The following is a 24,624-nucleotide window of genomic DNA, read 5'->3' as shown; positions in this document are numbered from 1 at the left end:
TGGCAGCCAGTGTAACGACTGGCGAAGAGCGGACGCGTCTGAGTAACGATTAGCCAGATGGACAACCCTGGCTGCTGCATTAAGGATAGACTGGAGAGGGGAGAGTCGAGTGAGAGGGAGGCCAATTAATAGAGCATTACAGTAGTCCAGGCGGGAGTGGATCAGGGCGACAGTGAGAGTTTTTGTTGTTTCCATGGTGAGAAAAGGGCGGATTCTAGAGATGTTCTTTAGGTGTAAGCGGCATGAGCGGGCAAGAGATTGTATATGGGAGGTGAAGGAGAGATCGGAGTCGAACATAACACCCAGACAGCGTGCCTGCTGTCGGGGTGTTATTATGGTGCCACCCACAGAGAGGGAAATGTCAGATTTAGGGAGGTTAGTAGATTGTGGGAGCAGAAGAAGTTCAGTTTTGGAGAGGTTGAGTTTCAGATAGAGAGCGGACATGATATTGGAGACTGCGGACAGTCACTGGCGTTCTGTAGTACAGCGGAGGTAAGGTCAGGGGATGATGTGTACAGTTGTGTGTCATCAGCATAAAGATGGTATGAAAGCCAAATCTGCTGATGGAGCCAAGTCTGCTCCTATGTACAAGAATATAACTGCTATAATACTGCTCCTATGTACAAGAATATAACTACTATAATACTGCCCCCTATGTACAATAATATAACTACTATAATACTGCTCCTATGTACAAGAATATAACTACTATAATACTGCCCCCTATGTACAAGACTATAACTACCATAATACTGCTCCTATGTACAAGAATATAACTACTATAATACTGCTCCTATGTACAAGAATATAACTACTATAATACTGACCCCTATGTACAAGAATATAACTACTATAATACTGCCCCTATGTACAAGACTATAACTACTATAATACTGCCGCTATATACAAGAATATAACTACTATAATACTGTCCCTATGTACAAGAATATAACTACTATAATACTGTCCCCTATGTACAAGAATATAACTACTATAATACTGTCCCCTATGTACAAGAATATAACTACTATAATACTGCTCCTATGTACAAGAATATAACTACTATAATACTGCTCCTATGTACAAGAATATAACTACTATAATACTGTCCCTATGTACAAGAATATAACTACTATAATACTGCCCCTATGTACAAGAATATAACTACTATAATACTGCTCCTATATACAAGAATATAACTACTATAATACTGCCCCTATATACAAGAATATAACTACTATAATACTGCTCCTATGTACAAGAATATAACTACTATAATACTGCTCCTATGTACAAGACTATAATTACTATAATACTGCTGCTATATACAAGAATATAACTACTATAATACTGTCCCTATGTACAAGAATATAACTACTATAATACTGCTCCTATGTACAGGAATATAACTACTATAATACTGCCCCTATGTACAAGAATATAACTACTATAATACTGCTCCTATGTACAAGAATATAACTACTATAATACTGCTCCTATGTACAAGAATATAACTAAGATAATACTGCTCCTATATACAGGAATATAACTACTATACTACTGCCCCTATGTGCAAGAATATAACTACTATAATACTGCCCCTATGTACAAGAATATAACTACTATAATACTGCCCCTATGTACAGGAATATAACTACTATAATACTGCCCCTATGTACAAGAATATAACTACTATAATACTGCTCCTATGTACAAGAATATAACTACTATAATACTGCTCCTATGTACAAGAATATAACTACTATAATACTGCTCCTATATACAGGAATATAACTACTATAATACTGCCCCTATGTGCAAGAATATAACTACTATAATACTGCTCCTATGTACAAGAATATAACTACTATAATACTGCCCCTATGTACAAGAATATAACTACTATAATACTGCCCCCTATGTACAAGAATATAACTACTATAATACTACCCCTATGTACAAGAATATAACTACTATAATACTACCCCTATGTACAAGAATATAACTACTATAATACTGCCCCTATGTACAAGAATAAAACTACTATAATACTGCTCCTATGTACAAGAATATAACTTCTATAATACTGCCCCAATATACAGGAATATAACTACTATAATACTACCCCTATGTACAGGAATATAACTACTATAATACTGCCCCCTATGTACAAGAATATAACTACTATAATACTGCCCATATGTACAATAATATAACTACTATAATACTGCTCCTATGTACAAGAATATAACTACTATAATACTGCCCCTATGTACAAGAATATAACTACTATAATACTGCTCATATGTACAAGAATATAACTACAATAATACTGCTCCTATGTACAAGAATATAACTACTATAATTCTGCCCCTATGTACAAGAATATAACTACTATAATACTGCCTCCTATGTACAAGAATATAACTATTATAATACTGCTTCTATGTACAAGAATATAACTACTATAATACTGCTTCTATGTACAAGAATATAACTACTATAATACTGCTCCTATGTACAAGAATATAACTACTATAATACTGCTCCTATGTACAAGAATATAACTACTATAATACTGCTCCTATGTACAAGAATATAACTTCTATAATACTGCCCCAATATACAGGAATATAACTACTATAATACTGCCCCTATGTACAAGAATATAACAACTATAATACTGCCCCTATGTACAAGAATATAACTGCTATAATACTGCCTCCTATATACAAGAATATAACTACTATAATACTGCTCCCGATGTACAAGAATATAACTACTATAATACTGCCCCTATGTACAAGAATATAACTACTATAATACTGCCCCCTATGTACAAGATTATAACTACTATAATACTGCCCCTATGTACAAGAATATAACTACTATAATACTGCCCCTATGTACAAGAATACAACTACTATAATACTGCCCCTATGTACAAGAATATAACTACTATAATAATGCCTCTATGTACAAGAATATAACTACTATAATACTGTTCCTATGTACAAGAATATAACTGCTATAATACTGCTCCTATATACAAGAATATAACTACTATAATACTGCCCCTATGTACAAGAATATAACTACTATAATACTGTTCCTATGTACAAGAATATAACTGCTATAATACTGCCCCTGTGTAGAGGAATATAACTACTATAATACTGCTCCTATATACAAGAATATAACTACTATAATACTGCCCCTGTGTAGAGGAATATAACTACTATAATACTGCCCCCTATGTACAAGAATATAACTACTATAATACTGCTCCTATGTACAAGAATATAACTGCTGTAATACTACTCCTATGTACAAGAATATAACTACTATAATACTGCTCCTATGTACAATAATATAACTACTATAATACTGCCCCTATGTACAAGAATATAACTACTATAATACTTCCCCTATATACAAGAATATAACTACTATAATACTGCCCCTATATACAAGAATATAACTACTATAATACTGCCCCTATATACAAGAATATAACTACTATAATACTGCCCCTATGTACAAGAATATAACTACTATAATACTGCCCCTATGTGCAAGAATATAGCTACTATAATACTGCCCCTATATACAAGAATATAACTACTATAATACTGCCCCTATGTACAAGAATATAACTACTATAATACTGCCCCTATGTACAAGAATATAACGACTATAATACTGCCCCTATGTACAAGAATATAGCTACTATAATACTGCCCCTATGTACAAGAATATAACTACTATAATACTGCCCCTATGTACAAGAATATAACTACTATAATACTGCCCCTATGTACAAGAATATAACTACTATAATACTGCCCCTATGTACAAGAATATAACTACTATAATACTGCTCCTATGTACAAGAATATAACTACTATAATACTGCTCCTATGTACAAGAATATAACTACTATAATACTGCCCCTATATACAAGAATATAACTACTATAATACTGCCCCTATGTACAAGAATATAACTACTATAATACTGCTCCTATGTACAAGAATATAACTACTATAATACTGCTCCTATGTACAAGAATATAACTACTATAATACTGCCCCTATGTACAAGAATATAACTACTATAATACTGCCCCTATGTACAAGAATATAACTACTATAATACTGCCCCATGTACAAGAATATAACTACTATAATACTACTCCTATGTACAAGAATATAACTACTATAATACTGCTCCTATGTACAAGAATATAACTACTATAATACTGCCCCTATGTACAAGAATATAACTACTATAATTCTGCTCCTATATACAAGAATATAACTACTATAATACTGCCCCCTATGTACAAGAATATAACTACTATAATACTGCTCCCTATGTACAAGAATATAACTACTATAATACTGCTCCTATGTACAAGAATATAACTACTATAATACTGCTCCTATGTACAAGAATATAACTACTATAATACTGCCCCTATGTACAAGAATATAACTACTATAATACTGCTCCTATGTACAAGAATATAACTACTATAATACTGCTCCTATGTACAAGAATATAACTACTATAATACTGCCCCTATGTACAAGAATATAACTACTATAATTCTGCTCCTATGTACAAGAATATAACTACTATAATACTGCCCCCTATATACAAGAATATAACTACTATAATACTGCCCCTTATGTTCAAGAATATAACTACTATAATACTGCCCCCTATGTACAAGAATATAACTACTATAATACTGCTCCCTATGTACAAGAATATAACTACTATAATACTGCCCCTATGTACAAGAATATAACTACTATAATACTGCCCCTATGTACAAGAATATAACTACTATAATACTGCTCCTATGTACAAGAATATAACTACTATAATACTGCCCCCTATATACAAGAATATAACTACTATAATACTGCCCCTTATGTTCAAGAATATAACTACTATAATACTGCTCCTATGTACAGTGTATATTTAATTCTGGAGATCTGTAGGAATTTCTGGACATGCGGCTTCGGGTTGTTCTCGTGTTTCCTACGCAGCACACAATGTCACATTATCATTCGTGTAATGACCGGACAGAGGTTTCCACATTACGGAGTGACGCCCGCTGGCTCTGTGGGATGGCGCTTTGTGCCAGCTGTTCGTACTTATGTGCAGCGCTGGATCTCCGGGTCTGTATCCTGGCAGAACAATTCCTGGGTGAGGATCTGTCGGATCATCAATGGAGGACTTATGTGGCCAATCGCTCCTCTGTCTATTTTGGAATGTCAAGCAGCTCGGCCGCGTCCCTTCCTCTGACCTCCCTCATTCATCCTCTCGCCCTCGGCTCTCTAATCGAATCAGTCATTACACCCCAACGTGGAGGAACGTCGGCTGCGTATGGTAATGAAGACGACATGAATGTGCCAGTGACGTGTGACGGCTGTCAGTATAACAGAACCACAGCACTGAGATTGGGGGTCAGAGTCCAGCTGCGGAAGACTATTTCCATTCACTGACAGCAAGCAGTAACTATAAAAAGAGAGAAGAATCAAATGATTAGCTCCATTTCTGAACATAATGTCAATTGTCTTAGTTTTCTTCTTATGAAAGAACCTTCCCATAATTTCTTATACTCCAGTCACATCCAAAGCGGCGTTCGAAATTAAGCTGCTGGAAAAAGTGTCAATATTGTATTATCATGCAATATATACTGCTATAACACATACCGCTATAATATATACAACTTTAACATATACTGCCATAATATATACTGCAATAACACATACTGCTATAATAAATACTGTTACAACATATACAACTATAATATATACCGCTAGAATATATACTGCTAGAACATATGTCGCTATAATATATGCCACTGTAACATATACTGCTGTAACATATACTGCTAAAATATGTACTGCTATAACATGTACTGCTATAACATGTACCGCTATAACATGTACTGCTATAACATGTACTGCTATAACATATACCGCTATAATATGCACCGCTATAATATATACTGCTATAATATGTACCGCTATAACATATACCACTATAACATATACCGCTATAATATGTACCGCTATAATATGTACCGCTATAATATATACTGCTATAATATATACTGCTATAACATATACCGCTATAATATGTACCGCTATAATATGTACCGCTATAATATGTACCGCTATAATATATACTGCTATAATATGTACCGCTATAATATGTACCGCTATAATATATACTGCTATAATATGTACCGTTATGACATATACCGCTATAATATGTACCACTATATTATATACCGTTATAATATGTACCGCTATAACATATACCGCTATAATATGTACCGCTATAATATATACTGCTATAATATGTACCGCTATAACATGTACCGCTATAATATATACCACTATAACATATACCGCTATAACATGTACCGCTATAACATGTACCGCTATAACATATACCACTATAATATGTACCACTATAACATATACTGCTCTATGGTGCTGCAGAAGATGTCCTTCTACTGCTGTACTGATCAGTGATGGATGAAAACAGTACATCTTCCACAATGTAACACAGCAGAGTCTGGAACAGACACTGAACCAGCAGGGACTGTGAACTGCAGGGTTCTCTGCCACTCAGAGCTGAGATATAGTAGGAATCCAGCGCAGTGTTAATGCAGCTTTGGATGTGACTGGAGGGTGGTGTAAATTCCGGTAATTTGTATGATGTTGGGTTATTGGGTGGGGATTACAGATATCAATCAGTTAATGAATATAGCAAAATACTAAATATGGCAGCGGCTGGTACTGGGGGTAACGCCACATCCCCTCCCTGCCCTTCCTATGGGCACCAGACATGAGCAGCACAATGCTGGCTGTCTCAGCTGAATGGCGGCGGAGGGGTTGGAGGTGCCACTGATTTGGCATGAATCCAGGCGACTGGTCACATCGATGGAAATGAGGGTCCTGTCTGTCCCTTCTCATCTACACTGATGTGCGGAGAGCGGAGGACACGTCCTTGTATCTGTCCTTTTTGGGAGAAGCTTTAGAAAACTTTTTCACACCTTATTTCTAAGTACAAAGCATCAGCAAACTACAGAGATCTGGAGAGAACAAGGGGAGATTTCAGAACTGAAAGTGCAGAATAGTGAGTGCAGCTCTGGAGCATAATACAGGATGTAACTCAGGATCAGTAATGTATGTACACAGTGACTGCACCAGCAGAATGGTGAGTGCAGCTCCGGAGTATAATACAGGATGTAACTCAGGATCAGTAATGCAATGTATGTACACAGTGACTGCACCAGCAGAATAGTGAGTGCAGCTCTGGAGTATAATACAGGAGGTAACTCAGGATCAGTACTGTAATGTATGTACACAGTGACTGCACCAGCAGAATAGTGAGTGCAGCTCTGGAGTATAATACAGGATGTAACTCAGGATCTGTAATGTAATGTATATACACAGTGACTGCACCAGCAGAATTGTGAGTGCAGCTCTGGAGTATAATACAGGATGTAACTCAGGATCATTAATTATGTACACAGTGACTCCACCAGCAGAATAGAGAGTGCAGCTCTGGAGTATAATACAGGCGGCAGCTCGGGATCATTAATTATGTACACAGTGGTGACTATAAGTAGACATCCCCTTGATTTTGTGCAGTTGGAGCATCAGTTTGTTTGTTCTTGTTCTGTGGTTACTGCGCTTAGATAATTATATGTAGAGCATTGGTTGGAGACATTTTTAGTACGATGTGATGGGTTGATAAGTGCGACACTTAATTTTCACCTTCGTGCTGCCATTGTGAGGGTGACGGGCTTGGTGTGAGCGTTGTGTGTCGCAGGTTAGGGCTTCCGTTGTCCTGTATAATCACAGGATGAACATTATCTACGCTGATCATTCATCTTTCGGTCGCTGGCCCTTTAACTGGAGGATGTTTCCGATGTTTTGGATAATTCAGTCCAGTCTTCAATGAAATTACTATCTGGGTTCTTCTATTGGAGCGAGAGGTAATGGCTGACCGAATACAACACTTTGGGAAACTGGGATCATGTTTATAGCCCCCCACACACGAGACAGCAGTCATGTCTCTCGTCTCCTCCATATACTGGAGCGCACAGTCTGCTGGAAACTTGTCTACTGGTGAAGAAAAGGAGCAGCAGTCTGAAATCATACATGTCAGATCCTTATTTCCCCAGACGTCATATGAGTCAGAATCTCCCACGTACATAAGACTGAGGCCGAGACCACCCATTCCTTGGGGGTTCAGCCAACTTTAGAGTAATTGGTCTGGGGGCTCCAGGAGATCAATGGTATTCTACACTTGGTCTAGATTAGGGGGAGAATGAGAAATCTCAAATATGTGTCATATGCTGCATGCAATGTATGGATGGATGGATAGATAATAGATAAAGGTCCCTTAGTCTGTTTCAGTAGCTCCATAATCATGGGGAAGACTGCTGACCTGACAGATGTCCAGAAGGCAGTCACTGACACTCTCCACAAGGAGGGGAAGCCACAAACGGTCATTGCTAGAGAAGCCGGCTGTTCACAGATTGCTGTATCCATGAATATTAATGGAAAGTGGAGTGGAAGGAAAAAGTGTGGTAGAAAAAGGTGCACAAGCGACCGGGATAACCGCAGCCTGGAAAGGATTGTTAAGAAAGTAATGTGGGGGAGATTCACAAGGAGTGGACTGCTGCTGGAGTCATTGCTTCACACCACACACAGACGTATCCAGGACATGGGCTACAAGTGTCACATTCCTTGTGTCAGCCACTCATGACCAACAGACAACGCCAGAAGCGTCTTACCTGGGCCAAGGAGAAAAGAGCTGGACTGTTGTCAGTGGTCCAAGGTGTTGTTTTCAGATGAAAGTAAATTTTGCATTTTATTTGGAAATCGCGGTCCCAGAGTCTGGAGGAAGAGTGGAGAGGCCACAATCCAAGCTGCTGGAGGTCTGGTGTGAAGTCTCCACCCTCAGTGATGGTTTGGGGAGCCATGTCATCTGCTGGTGTAGGTCCACGGTGTTTTATCAAGACCAAAGTCAGCGCAGCCGTCTACCAGGACATTTTAGAGCTCTTCATGCTTCCCTCTGCCGACAAGCTTTATGGAGATGGAAATGTCATTCTCCAGCAGGACTTGGCCCCTGTCCACACTGCCAAAAGTACCAACACCTGGAGTACACACAACAGTATCACTGGGCTTGATTGGCAGCAAACTCGCCTGACCGTAACCCCATAGAGAATCTATGGAGTATTGTCAAGAGGAAGACGAGAGACACCAGACCCAACAATGCAGACGAGCTGAAGGCTGCTATCAAAGCAACCTGGGCTTCCATAACCCCTCAGCACTGCCACAGGCTGATCGCCTCCATGCCACACCGCATTGATGCAGTAATTGATGCAAAAGGATCCCGACCAAGTATTGAGTGCAATTACTGAACAGACATTTCAGTAGGACAACATTTCAGATTTTACAATCATTTTTCCAGCTGGTGTTATAAAGTATTCTAATTTACTGAGATAATGACTTTTGGGTTCTCATTGGCTGTAAGCCGTAATCATCAACATTACCAGAAATAAACACGTGAAATAGATCACTCTGTGTGTAATGACTCTATAGAATAGAGGAGAGTCACTCCTTGCATTGAAGAACTGAATTAAATTCACTTTATGATATTAGAGGGTCGACCATCACAGAGGAGGCTCGTGGTCGTACCCCAGATAACATTGCATCTATGGCCGTGCGCCCAGGGGTAATTATTGGAATTCTTCTTGCAGTTTCCTCGTTGCCGCTGGATATAATCAGATCAATTAAATAATTAAATACGTTGAAAATAGGTGTTCTGTTAACTGATCCTATAAATCCGCCGCACACTCCCGTAACCGCTCCGCTAACTGCCTTTATTATTCCCCTAACTGCTTTTATCATGAGGACAATTTTTTTTTTCTGCTGATTTAACTCTTCCCTTTTATCGCCGCCTTAAAGTACTTAAAGGAGAAATCCGCCTTAAAAGGAAATGTATCATCGGAAAATGTTGTATTATTTCTAACAGGTTATTGTGTTAAATTTGTTTTCTTAAATATTTTTTTTTAGTAATAGTTTTTGTTTCTTCTTCATACCAGAGGCTGATGGGCCCTGGGAGGCAGAGGTCCCAGGCAGGGTGGTCTTGTCTTGTTTCTGAGTGGTGATTGGTCGGATTCTGTAGCGAACTCCCCTCCCCTGAGGAACTGCGTTACTGGCAACAGTGTGGGGAAATTAACCTATGGGTCAAGAAAGGGAAAAATAGCAGAAAGCCCCTCTTTCCCAGCACCTTAATGTGGGGCCCCTCAGCATGTACCCTAAAAGGGTTATCCAATGGTTTGCGGGTTTTAACACTAACCTATGAGGTTTGACAAAAATGCAGCCTGCCTGACCCCATCCACAATGGAAAGTCCTGGTGTCCTGTATGGTTTACAAATATTTGTTAACGTTGCCGCACCGATGGAGACCAAACCGCACTGGAATCGGCCCCGGTTTGGAGGGGCTCCGGTTTTGAGGGGCTCCGGTTTTCAGGGGCCCGGTTTTCAGGGCCCCTTCCTCATAGGCTGTGCTTACCTTATATAAGGGAGGATAGGTCCATCTCCTTATGTCCAGACTAATCTCGGGATGGTGGAATTGTACGGACGGTCCGACCACCCATATGTTCTAAGGTGAATAGGAATGAGGGTGAGGGTCCATCACAGACTCCATTCTGTCGTCACCCTGCGGCGTCGCCTTTAACCTCTTTGTTTACGATATTGGACATTCAGGAACCAATTACGCTTTCTGATTGATTAGGACGCACAGATTCTCACTTGACCCCTGGACCGGGAATCCTCAGGGACATTAGACCTGAAAGCGTCAGATATTGTGGATCTATACTAATAAAGCCGGAGACACTTTCCCATTAATATTTCTTTTTGGTAGGGGTCAAAGGTCACCCCTGCGCCAATCTCACTATATTCCCGGAATAACTATGCGTGAAGTCAACATGAAGGTCGCCAAGTTTCAGGGTGACATTATTCCCGGTCCCCACCTTGCATTGCACGAGAAGAACAGAGCGATGTAAGGCAGGAAGGACGGACGCTTCCTGAATTCCTGCCGCTCATGTGACGTTTCCGACCGTCCGGGCGATTTTAGAGAATCCGTATTTAGGACATTGGGCTGTTCCTGGTCACGGAATAATTGTCTAATACCTTAATTCTTTGTATATGGCGATGTAGAAAGATCACTAAGTACTACAGGTCTCAGCATGCCCTCATTGAATGTAGGGATGTGCTAACATAGAAGATGGATTACATGGCTGCAGCGCAATTCTATATGACACTTTTTCCAACCTGCGCAGACCAAATTCTTTTCACAGCTGAGGGTTTGTTACAGTTGCATCCAGTTTAGACAATCATCTGTGAGATTGATACATTGTAAAATTCTATCAGGACAAAAGGGAGAGTTCAGCTGCTGACTGTAGATTGGATGTAATTGTAACAAACTTTCAGCTGTGAAAAGTATAAGGTTTGGATTAATCGAGCCTCTAGATGCAAATAAGAATGTTAGCATTCACCGACAGCAAGCAGAGGTCTGGAAAATGAGGAAAGCGACAAAGGCTTAGTAAGAAAGTTGCTATTTATTGTTATTAAACTCTATTTACAAATAAGAGGAAATAGGTTACAATGTCTCTTGTAGCAGGTTACATGGTTTCTTGTAGCAGGTTACAATGTCTCTTGTAGCAGGTTACATGGTTTCTTGTAGCAGGTTACAATGTCTCTTGTAGCAGGTTACATGGTTTCTTGTAGCAGGTTACAATGTCTCTTGTAGCAGGTTACATGGTTTCTTGTAGCAGGTTACAATGTCTCTTGTAGCAGGTTACAATGTCTCTTGTAGCAGGTTACAATGTCTCTTGTGGCAGATTACAACGTCTCTTGTGGCAGGTTACAACGTCTCTTGTGGCAGGTTACATGGTTTCTTGTAGCAGGTTACAATGTCTCTTGTAGCAGATTGCAACATCTCTTGTAGCAGGTTACAACGTCTCTTGTGGCAGGTTACAATGTCTCTTGTAGCAGGTTACAATATCTATTGTAGCAGGTTACAATGTCTCTTGTAGTAGGTTATAATGTCTCTTGTGGCAGGTTACAATGTCTCTTGTGGCAGGTTACATGGTTTCTTGTAGGAGGTTACATCGTCTCTTGTAGCAGGTTACAACGTTTCTTGTAGCAGGTTACAATGTCTCTTGTAGCAGGTTACAATGTCTCTTGTAGCAGGTTACAATATCTATTGTAGCAGGTTACGTCTCTTGTAGTAGGTTATAATGTCTCTAATAGTAGGTTACAATGTCTCTTGTAGCAGGTTACAACGTCTTTTGTAGCAGGTTACAATGTCTCTTGTAGCAGGTTACAACGTCTCTTGTGGCAGATTACAACGTCTCTTGTAGCAGGTTACAATATCTCTTGTAGCAGGTTACAATGTCTCTTGTGGCAGGTTACAACGTCTCTTGTGGCAGGTTACAACGTCTCTTGTGGCAGGTTACATGGTTTCTTGTAGCAGGTTACAATGTCTCTTGTAGCAGATTACAACATCTCTTGTAGCAGGTTACAACGTCTCTTGTGGCAGGTTACAATGTCTCTTGTAGCAGGTTACAATATCTATTGTAGCAGGTTACAATGTCTCTTGTAGCAGGTTACAACGTCTCTTGTGGCAGGTTACAATGTCTCTTGTGGCAGGTTACATGGTTTCTTGTAGGAGGTTACAACGTTTTTTGTAGCAGGTTACAATGTCTCTTGTAGCAGGTTACAACGTCTCTTGTGGCAGGTTACAATGTCTCTTGTGGCAGGTTACATGGTTTCTTGTAGGAGGTTACAACGTTTTTTGTAGCAGGTTACAATGTCTCTTGTAGCAGGTTACAATATTGTAGCAGGTTACAATGTCTCTTGTAGTAGGTTATAATGTCTCTAATAGTAGGTTACAACGTCTCTTGTAGCAGGTTACAACATCTCTTGTAGCAGGTTACAACATCTCTTGTAGCAGGTTACAATACCTCTTGTAGCAGTTACAACGTCTCTTTGTAGCAGGTTACAATACCTCTTGTAGCAGTTACAACGTCTCTTTGTAGCAGGTTACAATGTCTCTTGTAGTAGGTTATAATGTCTCTAATAGTAGGTTACAATGTCTCTTGTAGCAGGTTACAACATCTCTTGTAGCAGGTTACAACATCTCTTGTAGCAGGTTACAATACCTCTTGTAGCAGTTACAACATCTCTTGTAGCAGGTTACAATACCTCTTGTAGCAGTTACAACGTCTCTTTGTAGCAGGTTGCAATGTCTCTTGTAGCAGGTTACATGGTTTCTTGCTGCAGCTGTGAATTTTAAAGGGAAAGTACCTTCATTTTCCAATTGACTGAAGATTCGGGGAGCCGGTGCGTTGTCGTTGCTGCGGTTGCTCGGGTCTTCCCTTTACACTGCGCAGCTCTTTCTCTTATGATGTAGTCTCGTCAGCCTGTAAGCGAGGATCCTCCATGCAGATAAAACGTCTTTACACGCTTTGCACCCGACGCGCCTCGGGGGGGATTTGTCAGCTTTTTCGTGTTCTGCCAGTTAAGGCTTTATAGATTTCTTCAGCAGATTAGGTGCCCGCTCTGCTCTGTTCTGAACTAGGAGGGTGAAGAGCGGCGACGGTCGCTGTACAGACTGCGCGGCGCAATGCAGGACGATGGCACCGCCAAAATGGACACAAATTGTGGTGGCGACAACATTCTTAGTACCGGAGCAGCCATGCTTGTTGCTGCCCCTGATAGTCTATGAATAAACCGGATCTGATGGAGTAAGTTGGATTTTTGCACTTTTTCCTGGAAGATCAGCAGCGTCCGGCAGCCACTTATCCCTTTCCTTTAGGAGAATACATGTGCACTTGGCAGAGTCTTAGCCAGGATTCCTAAAAATGATCTAAAACACCTTGCCCCCTGCCCTTGGGGCACAAACCCTGGTTGCCCACTTTACACACCTCCAGCTCCTTCCACCTCGGGGTCTTGGCCCTTGGAGTTTTTCTAATCGCACAGATAGAAGAATCTGAGAGGTGTCGGCTCCACATTGTTGGGTCGCTCTGGTTTAATACCTTCTGTATATTAGGAAATGCACTTTACAGATGGCGTCCGGAGGCAGAAGACCGCTGGCGCCTCCTATGTGGTGTGAGGCACATTACAGACACTAGGAGTAATAACTCACCTTGTTTTTCTTCCAGCAATTCCATGCATCCATGCTCAGGGTGCTCGGCAGTGAGGAGGAAGACGAGGAGGAAGAGCTGAGGCTGCGGCATGGACTGAGCCAGCTGCTGGACGTCTACCTGCTACATGAAGAGGTTCTGCAGGAGCTGGAAGAGAGATTAAAGCATTGGTGGGTCTGAAAGAGGAGGAACTCCACAAACCTGGATCACTGAAAGAATCACACTAAGGAACTTTGCAAAAACTTTACATTACTTATATCATATTGGCCAGGAGAAAGTGTCTATTTATACTCCAGAGCAGCGCTCACTAATCTGCTGGTTGTTGCTTAATCAGTAATCTTATTGCCAGATGTGAACCTAGCGCCTACATCAGATATAATACAAGAGGCAACTCAGGATCAGTAATGTAATGTATGTACACAGTGACTGCACCAGCAGAATAGTGAGTGCAGCTCTGGAGTATAATACAGGAGATAACTCAGGATCAGTAATGTATGTACACAGTGACTGCACCAGCAGAATAGTGAGTGCAGCTCTGGGGTATAATACAGGATGTAACTCAGGATCAGTAATGTAATGTATGTGCACAGTGACTGCACCAGCAGAATAGTGAGTGCAGCTCTGGAGTATAATACAGGATGTAACTCAGGATCAGTAATGTATGTACACAGTGACTGCACCTGCAGAATAGTGAGTGCAGCTCTGGGGTATAATACAGGATGTAACTCAGGATCAGTAATGTAATGTATGTGCACAGTGACTGCACCAGCAGAATAGTGAGTGCAGCTCTGGAGTATAATACAGGATGTAACTCAGGATCAGTAATGTATGTACACAGTGACTGCACCTGCAGAATAGTGAGTGCAGCTCTGGAGTATAATACAGGATGTAACTCAGGATCAGTAATGTATGTACACAGTGACTGCACCTGCAGAATAGTGAGTGCAGCTCTGGAATATAATACAGGATGTAACTCAGGATCAGTAATGTAATGTATGTGCACAGTGACTGCACCTGCAGAATAGTGAGTGCAGCTCTGGGGTATAATACAGGATGTAACTCAGGATCAGTAATGTAATGTATGTGCACAGTGACTGCACCAGCAGAATAGTGAGTGCAGCTCTGGAGTATAATACAGGATGTAACTCAGGATCAGTAATGTATGTACACAGTGACTGCACCTGCAGAATAGTGAGTGCAGCTAGTATAATACAGGATGTAACTCAGGATCAGTAATGTATGTACACAGTGACTGCACCTGCAGAATAGTGAGTGCAGCTCTGGAATATAATACAGGATGTAACTCAGGATCAGTAATGTATGTACACAGTGACTGCACCTGCAGAATAGTGAGTGCAGCTCTGGAATATAATACAGGATGTAACTCAGGATCAGTAATGTATGTACACAGTGACTGCACCTGCAGAATAGTGAGTGCAGCTCTGGGGTATAATACAGGATGTAACTCAGGATCAGTAATGTAATGTATGTGCACAGTGACTGCACCAGCAGAATAGTGAGTGCAGCTCTGGAATATAATACAGGATGTAACTCAGGATCAGTAATGTATGTACACAGTGACTGCACCAGCAGAATAGTGAGTGCAGCTCTGGAGTATAATGCATGATGTAACTCAGGATCAGTAATGTAATGTATGTACACAGTGACTGCACCAGCAGAATAGTGAGTGCAGCTCTGGAGTATAATACAGGATGTCACTCAGGATCAGTAATGTAATGTATGTACACAGTGACTGCACCAGCAGAATAGTGAATGCAGCTCTGGGGTACAGGATGTAACTCAGGATCAGTAATGTAATGTATGTACACAGTGACTGCACCAGCAGAATAGTGAGTGCAGCTCTGGAGGATAATGCAGGATGTCACTCAGGATCAGTACAGCTGTTTATATTCCTGTTATATACTGTTGGGGTTCATCAAGGATCAGTCCTAGGCCCCCTCCTCTTCTCCTTGTACACTGCCCCTATTGGTCAAACAATCAGTAGATTTGGGTTCCAGGACCATCTCTATGCTGACGACACCCAATTATACGCTTCTTCTCCTGACATCACGCCAGCCTTTCTAGAAAACACCGGCGATTGTCTAAACGCTGTGTCTAACATCATGTCCTCACTATATCTGAAACTGAAGCTGTCAAAGACTGAACTCCTTGTGTTTCCTCCCTCTACTAATGTACCTATACCCGACATTGCTATTTCCGTGTGTGGTTCCACTATTACTCCCCAGCAACAGGCCCGCTGTCTTGGGGTCATACTTGATTCCGAGCTTTCCTTTGCCCCCCACATTCGATCACTGGCTCGCTCTTGTCATCTGCACCTCAAAAACATTTCTAGAATTCGACCTTTTCTTACTTTTGACTCTGCAAAAACTCTTACCGTTTCTCTTATTCATTCTCGTCTCGACTATTGTAACTCTCTTCTAATCGGTCTCCCTCTTACCAAACTCTCCCCTCTCCAGTCTGTCCTGAATGCTGCAGCCAGGATCATATTCCTCGCCAATCGTTACACCGATGCCTCTACCTTGTGCCAGTCATTACACTGGCTACCCATCCACTCCAGAATCCAGTACAAACTTATCACCCTCACCCAAAAAGCCCTCCATGGCTCAGCACCACCCTACATCTCCTCCCTTGTTTCAGTATACCACCCTACCCGCGCCCTCCGTTCTGCTGATGACCTGAGATTAGTATCCTCAATAGTCAGAACCTCCCACTCCCGTCTTCAAGACTTTACACGTGCTGCGACAATTCTTTGGAATGCACTTCCCAGGTCAATACGATTAGTCCCCAATCCCCACAATTTTAAGCGTGTCCTAAAAACGCGTTTATTCAGACTGGCCTATCGCCTCAACACATTAACCTAATCTATCCCTGTGTGGCACAGCCAAAAGTTTTACCATAACCAGGTTCCCCGCATCATGTTCCCACATGCTTTATGCAGCCATTAGCCCTCTGTGTCTGTACTGTTACACACTTAACATTATGGCTGGTCCATACAATCAGGAGAACTGTTACCACCCACCTTTCGTGTCTCCCCTCTTTCCTCATAGACTGTAAGCTTGCGAGCAGGGCCCTCATTCCTCTTGGTATCTGTTATGATCTATGTGATTATTGTTATGCTGTAATGTCTATTGTCTGTACAAATCCCCTCTGAAATGTAAAGTGCTGCGGAATATGTCGGCGCTATAGAAATAAAATGTATTATTACTTATATTTGTAATCCTTATATATATTTCTTTTTCAAAGGGAGGAAAACCAAAAAATTACAGATGTGTTTTTAAGCCGAGAATCCAAATTCCAGCATCATACGGCCTTTATTGTCGCCTTTGATAAAACAATATCTGCCCTTGAAGATTGTAACCTGAAGACCCCCCAGGTCACGGCCGTCATCAGAGACTTTGAGGTCAGTTCCAGCAGAACCAGTTATTGGCCTCATTCCGCGTAGCAGGCTGTGATAGTAATGGCGGTGTTATAGTGGCTTTCATACACGCACAGACATTAATACTGGCGCTCGTCGTTTTTTGTTCTTTATTGTGGAGCACAGAGAAACTTCCAGCGTGGACAGTCGAGTGTTAAACATGAGCTGGTGAAAGTGGTGCAGAGAATCTTCCAGTATCACATGATCCTCACAGGTAACTTTCCAGCAGTCTTGTATTCTCCGCTGCGTCTTAAATATTAAACTGTAGACAAAACAAAAAAAACGGAAAAGATTTTTACTCTGCACTATTTGCTGTACTGTTTTATTTTATATGTATTGCGAAAATATACACACCTTTTAAGTTTAATGCTGTGTGAGTAGTTTGAGAAAGATTTTATTACCTTTATATAGGTGAACTTTTCATCTGTTCAGTAACATTATATCCACACCGCAGAGCTGACACCTCTGTACCCAAGAAAAATGACCACAGCGTCCGGCTGCCAGAGCGATCCCAGCGGATCCACAAAATGAAATTCTTCCAAATTCCTGGTCTCTGACTGCACATGGATTTTTTTATGGTCTTAACTTTTTTTTATTATATTTGCAGTCATTGAGAACGTCTCCTCATCTTTAGCAACGCTGTGTAGTATTAATTTACTTCCCGTAAAACTGCGGAGTATAGTTACTGCTGCCATAGTGCAACATTAGGACAGGGGTTTTCTGCCCTTATCTCCTCTAAGTCATCAGTCTTTTTTTTTTTTTTGCAGATAATTAAAAATGGAAACAGAATGTAATTAAAATACTGTCCCCATGTACAAGAATATAATTACTATAATACTGCCCCTATGTACAAGAATATACTATAATACTGCCCCCTATGTACAAGAATATAACTACTATAATACTGCCCCTATGTACAAGAATATAACTACTATAATACTGCCCCTATGTACAAGAATATAACTACTATAATACTGTCCCTATGTACAAGAATATAACTACTATAATACTGCTCCTATGTACAAGAATATAACTACTATAATACTGCCCCCTATATACAAGAATATAACTACTATAATACTGCTCCCTATATACAAGAATATAACTACTATAATACTGCCCCTATGTACAAGAATATAACTACTATAATACTGCCCCCTATGTACAAGAATATAACTACTATAATACTGCTCCTATGTACAAGAATATAACTACTATAATACTGTCCCTATGTACAAGAATATAACTACTATAATACTGCTCCTATGTACAAGAATATAACTACTATAATACTGCCCCCTATATACAAGAATATAACTACTATAATACTGCTCCTATGTACAAGAATATAACTACTATAATACTGTCCCTATGTACAAGAATATAACTACTATAATACTGCTCCTATGTACAAGAATATAACTACTATAATACTGCCCCCTATATACAAGAATATAACTACTATAATACTGCTCCCTATATACAAGAATATAACTACTATAATACTGCTCCTATGTACAAGAATATAACTACTATAATACTGCTCCTATGTACAAGAATATAACTACTATAATACTGTCCCTATGTACAAGAATATAACTACTATAATACTGCTCCCTATATACAAGAATATAACTACTATAATACTGCTCCTATGTACAAGAATATAACTACTATAATACTGTCCCTATATACAAGAATATAACTACTATAATACTGCTCCCTATATACAAGAATATAACTACTATAATACTGCTCCTATGTACAAGAATATCACTACTATAATACTGCTCCTATGTACAAGAATATAACTACTATAATACTGTCCCTATGTACAAGAATATAACTACTATAATACTGCTCCTATGTACAAGAATATAACTACTATAATACTGCCCCCTATATACAAGAATATAACTACTATAATACTGCTCCCTATATACAAGAATATAACTACTATAATACTGCCCCTATGTACAAGAATATAACTACTATAATACTGTCCCTATGTACAAGAATATAACTACTATAATACTGCTCCTATGTACAAGAATATAACTACTATAATACTGCCCCCTATATACAAGAATATAACTACTATAATACTGCCCCTATGTACAAGAATATAACTACTATAATACTGTCCCTATGTACAAGAATATAACTACTATAATACTGCTCCTATGTACAAGAATATAACTACTATAATACTGCCCCTATGTACAAGAATATAACTACTATAATACTGCCCCTATGTACAAGAATATAACTACTATAATACTGTCCCTATGTACAAGAATATAACTACTATAATACTGCTCCTATGTACAAGAATATAACTACTATAATACTGCCCCCTATATACAAGAATATAACTACTATAATACTGCTCCCTATATACAAGAATATAACTACTATAATACTGCCCCTATGTACAAGAATATAACTACTATAATACTGTCCCTATGTACAAGAATATAACTACTATAATACTGCTCCTATGTACAAGAATATAACTACTATAATACTGTCCCTATGTACAAGAATATAACTACTATAATACTGCTCCTATGTACAAGAATATAACTACTATAATACTGCCCCCTATATACAAGAATATAACTACTATAATACTGCCCCCTATATACAAGAATATAACTACTATAATACTGCCCCTATGTACAAGAATATAACTACTATAATACTGTCCCTATGTACAAGAATATAACTTCTATAATACTGCTCCTATGTACAAGAATATAACTACTATAATACTGCCCCTATGTACAAGAATATAACTACTATAATACTTCCCTTATGTACAAGAATATAACTACTATAATACTGCCCCTATGTACAAGAATATAACTACTATAATACTGTCCCTATGTACAAGAATATAACTTCTATAATACTGCTCCTATGTACAAGAATATAACTACTATAATACTGCCCCTATGTACAAGAATATAACTACTATAATACTTCCCTTATGTACAAGAATATAACTACTATAATACTTCCCTTATGTACAAGAATATAACTACTATAATACTGCCCCCTATATACAAGAATATAACTACTATAATACTGCCCCCTATATACAAGAATATAACTACTATAATACTGCTCCTATGTACAAGAATATAACTACTATAATACTGCTCCTATATACAAGAATATAACTACTATAATACTGCTCCCTATGTACAAGAATATAACTACTATAATACTGCTCCTATGTACAAGAATATAACTACTATAATACTGCCCCTATGTATAAGAATATAACTACTATAATACTGCCCCCTATATACAAGAATATAACTAGTATAATACTGCCCCCTATATATAAGAATATAACTACTATAATACTGCCCCCTATGTACAAGAATATAACTACTATAATACTGCGCCCTATGTACAAGAATATAACTACTATAATACTGCCCTCTATGTACAAGAATATAACTACTATAATACTGCCCCCTATGTACAAGAATATAACTACTATAATACTGCGCCCTATGTACAAGAATATAACTATTATACTACTGCCCCCTAATGTGGCTACTTTTGCCCGCTCGGTCACCCACCAAGATACAACTTTAATAAAGGTAAATCATTATCACTTTAGTAATAAAGTTGTGTGTTCTTTATGAATCTCGCTGACGTCCGTGCCTCTGAGCGCCGCTCCTCAGCCCCGGGGACTCCTGTGTCTATGACAGTAATGAATTTAAAGCTGTGTCTTGAGCTGCGGTTTCGCTCCCTCACTCGTCCTCAGACAATTGAGAAATGTAATATTGTTCCATCAGATTATCAGCTCGGTGCGGAGTCGGGGGCAGATTTATGAGCGGCTCGTCTCATTGTGACATATTGGTGTCATGCTCCCGATTTTTAATAAAACGATAGAATAATTCCTGTGACTATGTAGAGCTTCGTGCCTGAACTGAAAACGTTACTTAAAGGAATTGTCCAGTTTTGTATATAATCTATAATCCTCGTACAATTCATTACGCAGCTTTGTCTCGCAGTTCTTCACAATGACGTGTTTGCTGTTAGTGTCTCAGATCAGACACCGGAGCTCAGGGTCCAAATGACCCTTTATGGCCGCTATAGGGTCCGCACGTGTATCTATGGCGGACGGTGGAGACAGAGGCGCAGATCCGTTTCTCCTTTCGCCGTTCTCACACTGAATCGTTTCTTTCTTTCTGGCAGATTATCTCAACAATCTGTGTCCTGATCTGGAGGAATATGAAGACACTCAGGGTGGGCGAAACATTATTTATTTATTCTATGTTTGTATCATAGTAACGATTTCTGTGTAAACGTTTCTTTTTTTATTACTATTATTATTTGTTTTATTTTCTTTTTTGTTCTCTGTGTATGAAGTGTTAGAGGCACGTACGGATGACACCCATCCTGTAAAGCTCCTGGCAGGGGTGCCATGTCTGTGCTGATACCAGAAGAGGTCTGGACTCTGGAGTTATGGGGTCAGCAGAGCGGTGGGGACTTTTCTGCCTTCTGCTCCTCAGTACTGACCGCGCTGGTATCAGGGAGCTCTGCACCCCTCCAGCCGCTCTGTCATATGTCAGTAAAGGCAGACGGCATGGCGGGGGGCTGGAGGTTATATACTGGGGGTCGTATGTTTTATGCCGGGAGAGGGCAAGGCCCTGACATTATACACTGGGGGTGGAAACAGAGCCAGACATTATACACTGGGGGTGGAAACAGGGCCAGACGTTATACACTGGGGGTGGAAACAGGGCCAGACGTTATACACTGGGGGTGGAAACAGGGCCAGACGTTATACACTGGGGGTGGAAACAGGGCCAGACGTTATACACTGGGGGTGGAAACAGAGCCAGACGTTATACACTGGGGGTGGAAACAGAGCCAGACGTTATACATTGGGGGTGGAAACAGGGCCAGACGTTATACACTGGGGGTGGAAACAGGGCCAGACGTTATACACTGGGGGTGGAAACAGAGCCAGACGTTATACACTGGGGGTGGAAACAGAGCCAGACGTTATACACTGGGGGTGGAAACAGAGCCAGACGTTATACACTGGGGGTGGAAACAGGGCCAGACGTTATACACTGGGGGTGGAAACAGAGCCAGACGTTATACACTGGGGGTGGAAACAGGGCCAGACGTTATACACTGGGGGTGGAAACAGGGCCAGACGTTATACACTGGGGGTGGAAACAGGGCCAGACGTTATACACTGGGGGGTGGAAACAGAGCCAGATGTTATACACTGGGGGTGGAAACAGGGCCAGACGTTATACACTGGGGGTGGAAAGCGGGCCAGAAGTTATACACTGGGGGTGGAAAGAGGGCCAGACGTTATACACTGGGGGTGGAAAGAGGGCCAGACGTTATACACGGGGGGTGGAAACAGGGCCAGACGTTATACACTGGGGGTGGAAACAGGGCCAGACCTTATACACTAGGGATGGAAACAGGGCCGGACTTTATACACTGGGGGTGGAAACAGGGCCAGCCGTTATACACTGGGGGTGGAAACAGGGCCAGACGTTATACACTGGGGGTGGAAACAGGGCCAGACGTTATACACTGGGGGTGGAAACAGGGCCAGACCTTATACACTGGGGGTGGAAACAGGGCCAGACGTTATACACTGGGGGGTGGAAACAGAGCCAGATGTTATACACTGGGGGTGGAAACAGGGCCAGACGTTATACACTGGGGGGTGGAAACAGAGCCAGATGTTATACACTGGGGGTGGAAACAGGGCCAGACGTTATACACTGGGGGGTGGAAACAGAGCCAGATGTTATACACTGGGGGTGGAAACAGGGCCAGACGTTATACACTGGGGGGGTGGAATCAGAGCCAGATGTTATACACTGGGGGTGGAATCAGAGCCAGATGTTATACACTGGGGGTGGAAACAGGGCCAGACGTTATACACTGGGGTGGAAACAGGGCTAGACCTTATACACTAGGGATGGAAACAGGGCCGGACTTTATACACTGGGGGTGGAAACAGGGCCAGACGTTATACACTGGGGGTGGAAACAGGGCCAGACCTTATACACTAGGGATGGAAACAGGGCCGGACTTTATACACTGGGGGTGGAAACATGGCCAGACGTTATACACTGGGGGGTGGAAACAGAGCCAGATGTTATACACTGGGGGTGGAAACAGGGCCAGATGTTATACACTGGGGGGTGGAAACAGAGCCAGATGTTATACACTGGGGGTGGAAACAGGGCCAGACGTTATACACTGGGGGGGTGGAAACAGAGCCAGATGTTATACACTGGGGGTGGAAACAGGGCCAGACGTTATACACTGGGGTGGAAACAGGGCTAGACCTTATACACTGGGGGTGGAAACAAGGCCAGACCTTATACACTGGGGGTGGAAACAGGGCCAGTCCTTATACACTGGGGGTGGAAACAGAGCTAGACGTTATACACCAGGGGGTCGTTATATACTGGGGCAATGAGGATGGAGGAAGAAATGAAATCTAATGCTCCTGACGTGCGCCCCAGTGCGTTCCTCATTGTAGGGTGCATTATGTACAGGTGTATACAGGTATATAGTCTGTGCCTATAGGTCCCACACATTACATGTGCTACCTGGGTGCAGGGCTCCATACAGATGACAGTCATAGAGGTTAATTAATGCCCGAGTCTCTCCATCAATGTCACACTTTGGGAAGTCGCAGGCGGCCGCTCCGCACTCCTCTGCACATTTAGTTGCAGTCAATTTATCAAACTCCGAATTGAGCAGAGAAGCAGACGGGGAAAATCTGCAAAATTGTTTCATCACGCCGACACATAATCAATTGACTGTGATGAAAATTGATGGAACGAGGCGATAAACCCGAACAATAGGGAAAGGGGCTCCTAAATGTAGAAAGAGCGTGAAGTTTGAAGTATGGACCCTGA

General features: G+C 40.8%; 1 protein-coding gene and 1 long non-coding RNA gene across 3 annotated transcripts in view; one reads left to right on the top strand and one right to left on the bottom strand.

The window, feature by feature from the left end:
- Positions 1-24,624, top strand: part of FGD5 (FYVE, RhoGEF and PH domain containing 5) — a 107,838-nt gene that overhangs the window by 62,186 nt on the left and 21,028 nt on the right. For both annotated transcript variants that reach the window (XM_073574979.1, XM_073574978.1), the window contains exons 6-9: positions 14,278-14,429; positions 17,524-17,680; positions 17,822-17,909; positions 21,914-21,964. In XM_073574979.1, coding sequence (XP_073431080.1) covers positions 14,278-14,429; positions 17,524-17,680; positions 17,822-17,909; positions 21,914-21,964 — 448 coding nt within the window. The remainder of the gene's footprint in view (positions 1-14,277; positions 14,430-17,523; positions 17,681-17,821; positions 17,910-21,913; positions 21,965-24,624) is intronic.
- LOC141088802 (uncharacterized) overlaps positions 17,479-24,624 on the bottom strand; it is a 35,744-nt gene continuing 28,598 nt past the window's right edge. Inside the window, exon 2 of the long non-coding RNA XR_012232066.1 lies at positions 17,479-17,957. This is a non-coding gene — a long non-coding RNA (uncharacterized lncRNA). The remainder of the gene's footprint in view (positions 17,958-24,624) is intronic.

This window comes from Dendrobates tinctorius, unplaced genomic scaffold (genome assembly GCF_039654945.1).
Source record: "Dendrobates tinctorius isolate UK_male_01 unplaced genomic scaffold, ASM3965494v1 ptg000041l, whole genome shotgun sequence".
Classification (NCBI taxonomy): Eukaryota; Metazoa; Chordata; class Amphibia; order Anura; family Dendrobatidae; genus Dendrobates; species Dendrobates tinctorius.
Note: the sequence above shows the minus strand (reverse complement) of the source record. Positions and strands in the feature narration are given on the sequence as shown.